Consider the following 13143-nt stretch of genomic DNA (forward strand, 5'->3'; position numbering starts at 1 on the left):
ATTAAAAAAAATTGTGTCTGTTTGGTGTGTGGAGCCAGCTAATTGAAATAAAAAAATAAAATAAATGAGCCAACAAAATAAAATCATTCAAAAGTCAGTATCTGTGTTTACAAATGTTGCATGGGTGACAGCAGATTCATAATAAAAAAGCATGTCTGGCATGTCAGATGGCAAATTAAATAATAAAATAAATGACATAAAGTAAAAAAAATAAAATAAAACTATGTGTTACTGGAGCCAGTTGTGTCTGACAATGGAGCTGTGGCAATGGAAGAGAGACTCTATGAAATATGCATGAGGAAATCCACACCTGTTTCCAGGTAACCCAGGCAGGCGTCCTCAACTGTGACGATCACTCACTCACTCACTCACTCACTCACTCACTCACTCACTCACTGTGTGTGTGCGTGGACGTGTGCGTGTGCTTCACCTGTGCCGGCTCCCCTGATGCTGCGGTGGTGACGCCGTGTCCGGGCCTGCTTCTAAGCTGCTGCTGACCACTTGATGAAGAGGAAAAAGGAAGGAAAAAGAGGACGAGGTAAACAGAGCGCAGGAAGTAAAGTCAGAGCACAAGTGTCCAACTAAGCCAGCATGAATCCGTTGTGGAGACTTTATAAGAGCAAAGTCATGAAGACGCTCAACCCGGAGTATGTGGACGACTCGGCTGAAGAGGTAATGACGTTGGCTTTCTAAGTGAACGATTACTAGGGTTAGGATGGCCTCCATATCAAACTCTTTATGGCTAAACAACATTGTGCACAATGGAGCCACTGACTACTAGAGTGGGCTGACTCCATTTTGGTTGTTTTTGAGTTAAGTTAATAATCGTCCGAATCAATGTTTAGTTCCAATTTTAACAGTTCATTATTTCACTAATCACTTTTTTAGCTTGGGTGCCTTTACATACATTTGCATGTTCGTATGAGTGAATGTTATTTATCATCTCTCATGTAATATTGATAGATTTGACAGATGTTTGGACTTGGACCACTATTGCACTACACATTTGGCGTTAGTCGTTGGACGGCAGCTTTAAAACTTTAAATCACGCTCCCGCAAAATGACAAAAATTGAGTTAGCCCACTCTAGTTCTCAGTGGCGCAATTCAGACCTTGCGTCTCGCAGGTCTCACTTTTGGCCTCATTTAAGGACAGACATAACTAGCCCCTGCAGATATCTTAAAATTGACCTCAATCCTTGTTTGTAAACAGATATTAAAATAAATACAAAAAGTACATTGAAATTATTATACAAAAACAAAGAGCCATTAGCGTAGTCCATAAGGAACGTTATTATGAAGAGACTAATCAGCTATTTGTGAAATAATAAAAAATTATGATATTGTGGAATTTCAATCAGGACAACTTCTTTACAAAGCCAGGAATAATTGATTACCAAGCAATTGACTGAAAATGTTTCAAGAAAGAGAGGCAAGGTGGAGGTATAAAATAAGAGCAATGGCAAACTTTAGGGTCCAAAAATGCAGCACTACAATAATAAATAAATAAATAAATACATAACTGTATTTGCATGTCAAATAATGGAGTGATGTTATAAACAGATGGAGTGTGGAGCTGAAACAATGTCCAAACATCACCCAGTTTAAAAAAGAAATATGAGGAGGAAGTAGTTTCAGTATAAATATGTTATTATTAAATTGGACAATAAAGACATTTATATGAATATTATATAGGTAAAGTGCTTGATTTTTATGGTTGTTTTGAGTGTGGTAGTTGTTGATCTAAAAAAAAGAATTCAATTAATCAATTGATTGAGTAATTGGATTCTTCAATCAATCAATCAAGCAATCATATTTTCATTAAAAAAAATAGAGCATATCTCATATAAATAAGATTTTACCCCTTTTTTGACCGGGAACCCAAAGCATCCCTTGAATAGATATTTTAAACAATTATTTTTTAAAAATGATTAAAATACCTTTTAATTAAAAACAATTAAATAAAAGCATAAAATATAAAAGATTTAGTAACTAAAATCTCTTTTTTTTTTTTTTTTTAATCCACTTTTACCCAGTTTTAGTCGAGAAATCTCAGTGGCCACCCGCAACATGAGGTGCACTCGCACTTCTCTGTGCACTGTAATCTAATCTAATGAGATACAATACTGGAGCTGTACAAAATGAATATATTACAAAGATGGTAGTGCTCACTTTATTCCTGCAATGACCAGCTAGGGCTTGTGGCACATATGTTGCTTCCTCTGTTAGTGCCTTTGCAAACACCCACTTTCTGACTACACAATTTACGACCCATCACCTTTTCCAGTGTAGTCTCACTTGTGTTTATTGCACAAAAATAAGTTGTAAGGAAAACAAGAAACTGTACAGTAAGCTCTCGCTATATTGCGGTTCACATATTGCGGATTCAGTGCGCCGTGATTATTATTTTTTTATATATACACTGTAGGTTAGTGTAGTGCAGTTACTCATTTGTATAGCTCTGGTACAGTTGGCTTTTTTGACTATATGACTTTAACATGGCAGCAATGACTCACATAAGGTCCATTGGGCTCTTCTTCGCAGAAAAAGAAACTTCCATGCATAACCGTAACTCATACATTTGGTATGTCACCGAATTGTTTGAGGATACAAAAAATATTGACCGGAGAGCCACTGTTTAAAACTCAAGCCACATTCAGAGTTTTATGAAATAAATTCACAAATACCAACTAAAATATTTCGTCCCCCCCCCATTGAGTTGCACAGGTTATACTGTAAGTCACACTAAAAATTGAAAAAAAAAAAGATTATATCACAAAAACCTGGCATTTGAACAAGAGTGTGTAGACTTTTAATATCCACTGTAGATCGTCATCGTTGGAGGGAACACATGTAGTACCCACTAAAGCCACTGGATGGCGTACCATGCACAAATGTGACTTTGCGCGTGTGTGTTCAGGTGAGCGAGGTGGAAGAAGACGTGATGAGTCCAGCCCAACAAGACGAAGGCCAGAACGCAGTTTCCCAGCTGGCCCGTAAAGTATGCCAGATGTCATCTCATACGTGAACGAACCTGCTTCCCTTTGACCCAGTGTGTGTGTGTGTGTGTGTGTGTGTGTGTCTTTGTGTCCAGATGCAAGGGGCAGGGGCCAAGAGCTGGAACAGACTGTCAGCTCTCTTCAATAAAGATGACGAGCACCAACTACTGCAAGAGACAGAAAGTCCTCCAGTCGCTGACCAGTGAGTGGACTACACCGTGTGTGTGTGTATACATGTTTATTTATGAGTCTCATTGTTGAACGTATTTAAATCTTGAATATATTTTTAAGAGTGTGGGGGACGATATAGTAGTAAAATTACAAAATAAACAGGAATAAGTTATATACTGTACAAACCCCAATTTCAATGACGTTGGGACGTTGTGTAAAATGTAAAAAAAAACAAAAAACTGAATACATTTGCAAATCAACCTATATTGAATTGAATTCACTACAAAGGCAATATATTTAATGTTTAAACTGATGAAATGTATTGTTTTTGACAAATATTCTCTCATTTTGAATTGGATGGCTGCAAGATGTTTCCAAAAACCTGGGACAGGGGCAACAAAAAACTGGGAAAGTTGAGAAATGCTCCCCAAAAAATATCTGTTTGGAGCATTCCACAGGTGAACAGGTTAATTGGAAACAGGTCATGATTGGGTATAAAAGGAGCCTCCCTGAAAGGCTCGTTTGTTCACAAGCAAGGGTGGGGTGACTATCACCACTTTTGTGAACAACTGCGTGAGCAAATATTCCAAAAGTTTAACATTTCAAATTGTTTTGGGAATTCATGGACGTCGTGTCCTCCGGGCCAAAGAAGAAAAGGACCATCCGGATTATTATCAACCCAAACTTCAAAAGCCAGCATCTGTGATGGTATGTGGGTGTGTTAGTGCCCAAGTCATGGATCACTTGTACATCTGTGAAGTCACCATGAATTCTGAAAGGTACATACAGGTTTTGGAGCAATAAATGCTGCCATCCAAGCAAGGTTTTTTTCAGGGATATCCCTGCTTTTTTCAGCAAGACCATGCAAAGTCACATTCTGCACGTGTCACAACAGCGTGACTTCGTAGTAAAAGAGTACGAGTACTAGACTGGTCTGGCAGCAGTCCAGACCTGTCTCCCATTGAAAATATGTGCCGCATTATGAAGTGCAAAATTCAACAACTGAAGTACTTCAAGGCAGAATGGGAAAGAAGTCGACCTACAAAGCTTCAACAACAATAGTGTCCTCCGTTGACATTCAAAAGGCACAAAACAATACATATTAATGTGTATGAATTGTTTATATAGCAAGAGTATAAAAATGGACTAAATAATAACATTTAAAAAACAAATGTACACAAAACATAAAACTTACAAATTATTATTAAATAATATGATTAGAAAAATATGCAATTTTAGAAAAACGTAAAAAAAGATCAAATTAAATAAAGTATATATAAAACATCAAAACATATACAAAAAAAACAACATGAATTTTAAAAAGGCAATATTAGAAAACAAGAATACAGTATATATAAAACAAGACATAAAAATAATGATAAATGAATATAATCAAATAATAATTTACAAAAGATTAATTTAAAATAAACATTTAAAAATATGCACAAAAATATTTCAAATAAGTAAAATAGTAAAATACAGAATATAGAATCATTGAAACAACTTTGACTTAGAAAACAAAAATCAAACCTATAAAACAATAAAAATTACAAAAAAAATCCAATAATTTGTTTATTTATGTATGTATGTCAGTCCACTTGCAGTAAAGCCACAGGAGCCTTCCCGGCCCGCTCGGCGCAGTGGATTCTGGGATAGCTTCGCCGCCAACTGGGCTGCCAAGAAGCAAGCGGAGGCCGGCGTCGTTGCCCATAAGCCGACGGAAGAAAATGAGGCCAAGGAGGAGGAAGAAGAGGATGCGCGTCCGGGTCAGTCCGATTCGATGGAAATGGACGGCGTGGCGGAGGAGGAGGAGGAGCGGCGGGAGAGCGACGACAGCAACAGCTTCTCCAAATACGTCACGCTGGGAGGACGAGGGGCAGGCGAGGACGCCGCCTACAAATGGAATTTTGTCACCAGCAAACTGGCCGAGCTCAGGAGAACCAGCCCGGCCAAGAGCAACTAAGAGAAGTTGAACATATCCTTTATTAATTTCCACTGGGGAAATTCAGGTATTACAGCAGTAAAGAAAACACACGTATACAGTAAACCCCCACATATTTGCTGTTCGGTACTTGCAATTCACCTATTTGCAAGTATTTTTCAACTGAAATTTTTTTTTTCAAATGTTTCATTTTTGTATGCATTTATTTTTCATTTTTTGATTCTCTCTCATTTCACAGTCTTCATGTTGTGTGAAGTTGTTATTTCATGAGAGAGAGAGGAACATGAATGAAGTCTCCTCAGGCTACGCTGATGCTGAATCCGTAATCTCGCGATCACAGCATGCATGAGGTCACTAGCGTTGTCTGCGAGCTGAAGCTTGAATGTAAACAAACTACACTAAGAGCAGTTAGTTCATCTGTTTTGTTGACATTCCCCATAATGATCAATGGGAGGAAACGTCAAATCTCTTGTCTCCAAAATTGCAAAAATAATAATAATAATAAAACTTCCATGCATGATGTCAGGTAAAATGTTAGCTAATGGTATAAGGCTTCAGTTATGCAAGCATCGAGGTAATTTATCTTTCTTTGTGGTGTTATTTTATCTTGTAATTTGGAATTTGCAGGGGGAAAAAAACATTAAAAAAGCCATAACGCATGATATCAGTTGAAATCCTAGCTTTCGGCGCAAAGACCTCAACATCAAGAGATGTATTTAACTTATTTTTTTTTTACTTTCTCTGGGGTGTTAAGTCAAATTCAATTGTGAATATACAAACATTTCAGGCAAAAATATGCTTTTGAAGTCACACAAAACATCAGTCAGACAAAAAGTTAGTAGATTATGCACAAACTCAGTACAGTGAGCATCGACGGATTTAGTTTTTTGTGTGTGTGTCTTTTTGAAGTGTTGCGGTAATCTAAGTGGGATTTCTACCGCCTAAATTTGTGGAATATATAGTTTTTAGGTCACTCGAGCCTGCCAGAATTCATGACATTGTTCGAGATGTTAGCAAATTACGCGCAACCTCAGTTCAGCGAGCGAGGAAGGACTTACTTCTGGGATTTTTGTCTTTCTTTGGGGCAATAAGTCCGTCCAATTTGGAATTGAAGCCTTACTTTGTTTTTGTTTTTTGTTTTTTTGTTTTGCTTCAGTGTGTTCAAATTGTTTGATTTGGAATTGTAGCAATAGGTAAATTTTTCCTCCGAATTGCACACAAAAAAATCTTATTTCATGAGACCCTAGTTCAGATGGCATTCATGGAATTCTTTTTTGGGTCGTTCTATGGAGTGTTAAGGTCGTCTCATTCGGAATTCCCCCCCTAAAATGTCGTCATACGTGACATCAGGCGAGGTCAGCATATTACGCGCAAACTCAATCCAGCCAGCATCACAAAGAGTTTTGTCCCCACGGATATGACATCTTTCATCATTAATGATGAACAAGATTGAGTGTTTTATTGTTTGTACATTTTGATGAGAGCAGTCTTATTTTGACATTTAAGAAGTACTCAGGAATGTAAAAAATTGGGATGAAATGATGATAAATGGATTTTTTCTTCTTATGTGGCTCGCCTAAAGTGCTTCTTAAAATTTGGCACCCAACTACAGCTAATTTTCCCTTTAGTAGAAACAAGATTAAGAGATTAAAGGTGGATTAGTGTCAGTTTAACAGTTGAAAGTTTGCTCATGAGCCGCCATTGTTTGACTTTGTTAACGAACAGCAACTCAAATCATTTGGAACTGTTTGAGATTTTTTTCTTGTTTGTCTTGTGTCTGTTGAATTGTGTGTTTTTTTCTGTTTTTTTCCCGTCTGTTGGAATAGATGTGTTTCTACTATTTATGTACAATCTAAGGAATGACTGACTGAATGATGTCATCATTTCATTCAGTCAGTGATTAGAAAATATACAAAAATCTGTATAATAAAGACAATCCCTCCACATTTCCAGTTTTTTTTTTAATGATTCTATCCATCCATCCATCCATTTTCTGAGCCGCTTCTCCTCACTAGGGTCGCGGGCGTGCTTGGAGCCTATCCCAGCTGTCATCGGGCAGGAGGCGGGGTACACCCTGAACTGGTTGCCAGCCAATCGCAGGGCACATAGAAACTAACAACCATTCGCACTCACAGTCATGCCTACGGGCAATTTAGAGTCTCCAATTAATGCATGTTTTTGGGATGTGGGAGGAAACCAGAGTGCCCGGAGAAAACCCACGCAGGCACGGGGAGAACATGCAAACTCCACACAGGCGGGGACGGGGATTGAACCCCGCACCTCAGAACTGTGAGGCTGACGCTCTAACCAGTCGGCCACCGTGCCGCCTTAATGATTCTATATTTTACTTTATTTTATAAGGCCCTGTAAATGAACCCCGCTCCTCAGAACTGTGTGGCAGACGCTCTAACCAGTCGGCCCAGTTATTAATTATTATTATTATTAATTATATCTTAATTTTTGTATTGTTCAATATATTTAGTTGTACTTTTTTATTCATGTTATTTCCGTTAAATTATTACCTATATAAAAATAGTTAATGCATTATTTGGTTAGTTTTTACTTTTTTAAAGAGGAAATATTTAATTTAAATTATTTTCAAATATTTTTTTATTTTTATTTTATATTTCTACATTACAGTATATGTATATATCCTTCCATCCATCCATCCAATTTCTGAGCCGCTTCTCCTCACTAGGGTCGCGGGCGTGCTTTTTATGTTATTTATGGATTATTTCCCCCCCCCCTTAATCACAGTTTTAGACATTGGCAACCATAGTTTGGCTGCGGTTCCTCTGCCCACCAGGGGGAGTCATTTGCCTTTGCACTGTGTTCGCTATTCTTCATAAAGTCAGTCAGGCAGGCAGGCAGGCCTATTTATTCTTGGATTGTTCATTATTCATTTGTTCTTCTAGCGTGACTGATCTCACTCCGGTTTGTTGTCGCTGATTGAACCCATTGGAGCGGATACACCACCCACATCCTCTTCTTTGACTCTCTTTCGTGTACAGTAATCCAAAACAATGCTCCCTTTTCTGGTTCACATCATTTTATTGATGTCTGACTACATGTAATGAGCTCAAGTACAATACACAATAAAATAATAATGACAGTCTGATGACGTGCAGAAAATTACAAAATTAAACTAGTTTTCAAGTGTCTTTGATCATGTTGAAATTTGTTTCATTATTTTTTTTCCCCCCACAGGGCTAAATAAAACATTGTACAGAATAATATATATAAGATATAAGAGGACAGAAAAAACAATAAATAATAAAATACAACAATTAAAAGCAGACAAACAACAAGAAAAGTAAAATAGTTTATCACATAATTAACTCGTTAAGTATGTTTATGTATTTTAAAATATTTTCACAATTGGACAATCATATACAAATAAATTACAATACCTGATTACCTGACAAGGCCAAATAAAACAATCAATTAAAAAAAAGAATGAAATAAAAATGACAAAAAAAATACACAAAATAAAATTTTAAATAGAATAAAACATTAAAAATAATTATGTAGTAAGTAATCATAAATATTTAGGTTTATCATCATGTTTAAAAAGTGACTACCTTCTGTGACCAAATAAAAAAATGATTAATGTAAAAAAAATAGAAAATAAAATGAAAAGCAGAATAAAAGAATAATAAATAATTAATATAATAAAATAAGTATTTTTTTAAACCTTTAAGTTTCATATAATCTAAAAAAATACATAACATGTCAAAATAAAAAGATTAATGTCAAATAAATATTTTTTTCACACGAGGCAAGCTTTTTATTCTCTAGGGGGAAAATGGTTTCACACCCTTCTTACCAACAGGTGTGTGTTTGTGTTTGCCATTTTGGCTTCTGTTTAGCTCTTTGTGTCACCATAACATGACCCCCCCCCCCCCCCTCCTTACTGATGTTGGAACCCAGACACAGCCTGATGCCAAAAACGTGTTTATTTTGGTGTCGACTCACCCACAAACTGAACAACCATTTAGGGGACTTCTGTGTTGAAGATGTCGGTGTGATGTCATCATCGCTCTTGTTAAATTAGCCAAGGTGGAAAAAGGTGTGGATGAAAGTGAGCCGGCGGGTGTTATCTTTTTGGCACCTTGTCTTGTTTTGTCGGAAAAAAAAAAAAAGTCAGATTACAAGCGAGGCGGGGAGGACAGTTGCACACACACACACACACATACACACACACGCACACACAAGAAGTCACACGTGTAGACAGAGATGTCTGGTGGCGGTGGTGACTCACATCACATCTGGAAAGTACTCACACAGGCACTAAGGCACACGCACACATGCACACTTGCCTATAACATGGCAAAAAAACACTTTTTCTTAGTTTTTGGTGTGATGTGTGATGATAACCCTAGGAAATGGAATTTGGCTGATTATTATTATCAGTATTAATGCGATACATATAAAACGTCACTAGGTGACAGTATCGCTTCCTGTTTCCTCGAGTGATTGAGTGGTTTTACTTTATTTTAGTTTTGTGGTTAAATTCTCTTCAAACTCAGACATATTTACATTCATTATTGTGATTGTAGTATTTTTAGAATATTTCCAAAATACTTGATGTATTCGAAACGGAAATAATGTAAAAAAAATGTGATGCCTGATTATCTTATGGCAAATCGAGAAATATGATACAAATAAATTAAAAACTGAAATATGAACCAAATAAAAAAGAATACAATTAAAAATGATTGATAACAAAAACAGAAAACTGAAAAAATAAAACAAACAAACAAACAAAAAGAAGTAGAAAAGGAAAAAATATAATAATATTAGAAAAATCTAATACAGAAAATGTTATTAAAAATTACTCTGACATAAGAAAGGATTTGGCTTCTCTGTACAAAAATGGACCCCCAGAAGGAGTAGAATTACATTATTACTGTATGTTTTATAAAGCATAATACTGTAGTGCCATTCTACTTAAAAAAAACACGTTTAAAATTTTTGTTTTTCGTGGGGTGGCAGGGTGCATACCTGGTTAGAGCGTCTGCCTCACAGTTCTGTGGACCTGGGTTCAATCCCTGGCGCCTCCTGTGTTGAGTTTGCATGTTCTCCCCGTGCCTCCATGGGTTTTCTCCGGGCACTCCGGTTTCCTCCCACATCCCAAAAACATGCGTGGTAGGTTAATTGAAGACTCTAAATTGCCCGGTGTGAATGTGAGTGCGGATGGTTGTTTGTTTGTATGTGCCCTGCGATTGGCTGGCAACCAGTTCAGGGTGTACCCCGCCTCCTGCCCGATGATAGCTGGGATAGGCTCCAGCACTCCCGCGACCCTTGTGAGGATAACCGGCTCAGAAAATGGATGGATGGATGCATGTACAAAAATGATTATCACCACTGTTAATTCCAGCAATACCTGTTAAACATCGCTAGGTTAAACTGTATGGCTACCTCTTCCCTTGGGTGGCTGAGTAGTTTTACTTTATTTCACTTTTATTTGGTTAACGTCTCTTTAATCTTTTATGATAGTTAAGTCAGTTAAGTCATTTTTACGCGTATTATCATGGTTCTAGTATTTTTTAAATGTATTAAAAACATGTTTATAAAATATAAAAATAAAGTAGACCTAAGTTATAATAAAAGTAATAGAAATAAATTAAGATAAATAAAACAAATAAAAATAACAAAATACAGAAAATAAAAGCAGAGTACATTGAAAATGTATCAACAACAACAAAAAATAGCCAAGTATCTTTGATAATTTAAAAATGATCAAATGAAATTAAATAATAATAAAAAAGACCAAATAAAAAGTATGGGATAACATAAAATAATTTGAAGGAAAACTGCTAGCAAGCTAGCAGGGAGTTACCAGGCTAACTTAATGTAAGTAGTAGCTAGAAAGCCACAGAAAGTAGTAGCCACAAAAAAATATGTTATAGGTTTGAAAATGAAAATGTAAATGAATTTTGTTGTGTCACCAATTTGATCAGTAATTGAATGAGACCTTTCCTACTCCATGCTAGTTAGCTGCTAGTTAGCTTTCTAAGTTAGCGAAGCTGTCTGTAAATGAATGTCATTTTTTCAGTGGTGTGTTGTAAGTTTTTTTTTTCTTTTTTTGTCTTTAGAGCAAACACGTCAGTACAAGTGCGCATTAATCATATCTCATGTTGTTATCATTGACATGTAACACATAGTTTTAACTTTTTGATTTATACGTTATACGTGAAGACTATGACTCACACCTGATGTAGAAAGCATGAGCCAGCAAAGTGTCATTTCGTACATTACACACTTGCGTTGGTTCGTCTTATCAAATGAACGATTTTTGTTGACTTGTCAGGAGCACAGATGTTCCTCTTCTCAGTGTAATCTACTTTACAGCTCAAAATTTTCTGTGTTCCCATAATAAACTGTGCCGAGAGAAACATTTACAAAAGACAAACATTCAGGGGAGCTTTTCAAAATACAGTTTCAAGCCAGGTTAGGGTTTCAAAATAGGGTGTCAAGCCAGGGTTAGGTTTTCAAAGTAGGCTTTTTTTGTTTTTTTAGGCTTTCAAATTAGGTTTTGCGTTTTAAAGTAGAGTTACCATAGGGGTCGGGTGCAGTGTGAGCTGGGCGGTGGCCGAAGGCACGGACCTTGGCGATCCGATCCCCGGCTACAGAAGCTGGCTCTGGGTACGTTTGAAACCCTATTTAAAACACTAACTCTATCTTTTAAACCTGCTATGATTACTCGGTCTTAAAACCAAAATCTGAAACCCTAACTTCAAACCTAACCATGGCTTGAAACAATAGTTTGTAATCCAAATTTGAAAACCTAACTGTGGCTAAACAGCCCAATTTAAAACCCTACTTTAAAAACCTTCATTTTGATTGCCCGTTCAGTGTACTGGTCACCTATACATTACCTTAACATTATGAAGTCTTCATGTGTGGTGCGGATGTATTTTTTTGCCTCGTGAGAGCAAGCAAAAAGAAAAAAAAAGAGCAAAATCATGCTCTTTGTGTCCACATTGCTTTACTGCAGGGTCCTTCTGGCTTGGAGAGCTAAATATGAACTTGTAGCTTGTTGTACACTAGGTGGTCTGTGTCGAATGTCATTAAATTGCCACATATTTCCTAAATTTCATTTCCCTTTCCAGACAAACATTTCCAGACGAGACGATTAGGCCTGGTTGTTCCTGTTCCTGCAGTCTTTGCACCCAATGAGATACCTGGCGTCGGTCCTTGTTCCTCCCGCAGGATTGACGTCTTCGCTCCCGTTGCGCTGCAGGCTAAACGAGACTTCCTCTGTATTGTTCGGTGTGCATCATTTCCTCTTTGTCTGACAGTCAGTGTGTAATTTCAATGGGGACTACTATTACATGCCGCTCAGACTGACGTTTAAGTCTTCCCTTGGAATGTACGAGGTTACTTCCCAGCTGAAAGCCCTCACACGGATATTTCATGCAATTCAACCACCAGTGAAAATTGCAATTTTTTTTTTTATTTACACATTTGACCTTGAGCCTGACGCTAAAGAGCTTATATGATGAAATTTAAGTGTCTGTGCTGATTTGCCAGTCAAATTATATAGCCCATGAGTTTATTTTTAGGCCAAAAACAGTTTTTTGTGTCATTGTGTAATAATTTAAGGGCATACTGGCAAAATCCGGAAAGCCCTCATCAAGGCCTTTAATATGAGGTATGACTTGATGGGGTTTGTTGTAACATATTTTTTTTCGTGTAAGACTTGCAATTAACCTTAATAATGACAAACTGATTTTTTAGTCCTGAGTCGTCATATGAAGGCCTATTAACAAAATTATGATGAATCCTGAAATACTTTTTTCGCACAAGATTGTGACTTTTTAAAAACTTTTTTGTAACATTTTGTTTTTTAATACATTTTTTTCCATTTTTTTTTAAATAGATCTGTTTTTCTTAGCATTCATTTTGATTTTTCTTTCTTCAAAATCTGACTTTTTTTCTTATAAGATTTCATCTTTCTTTCATGGAAAATACTTTTTTCCCCCCATAACATTGTGACTTCTTTTTTAAAAATCAAACTTTTTGGAAAA

The 13143-nt window shown here is 36.6% G+C and overlaps 1 protein-coding gene across 1 annotated transcript; it reads left to right on the plus strand.

Moving 5' to 3' along the window:
- The first annotated feature begins 316 nt into the window (after positions 1-316).
- On the plus strand, positions 317-7056 carry LOC133479598 (uncharacterized protein C1orf232). The gene is made up of 4 exons (XM_061776785.1): positions 317-672; positions 2919-2999; positions 3093-3199; positions 4762-7056. Exons 1-4 carry the CDS (start codon positions 592-594, stop codon positions 5129-5131), a joined length of 639 nt encoding a protein of 212 aa, XP_061632769.1. The 5' UTR covers positions 317-591; the 3' UTR covers positions 5132-7056.
- Positions 7057-13143: the final 6087 nt, after the last annotated feature.

Source organism: Phyllopteryx taeniolatus, chromosome 6 (genome assembly GCF_024500385.1).
Source record: "Phyllopteryx taeniolatus isolate TA_2022b chromosome 6, UOR_Ptae_1.2, whole genome shotgun sequence".
Taxonomy (NCBI): Eukaryota; Metazoa; Chordata; class Actinopteri; order Syngnathiformes; family Syngnathidae; genus Phyllopteryx; species Phyllopteryx taeniolatus.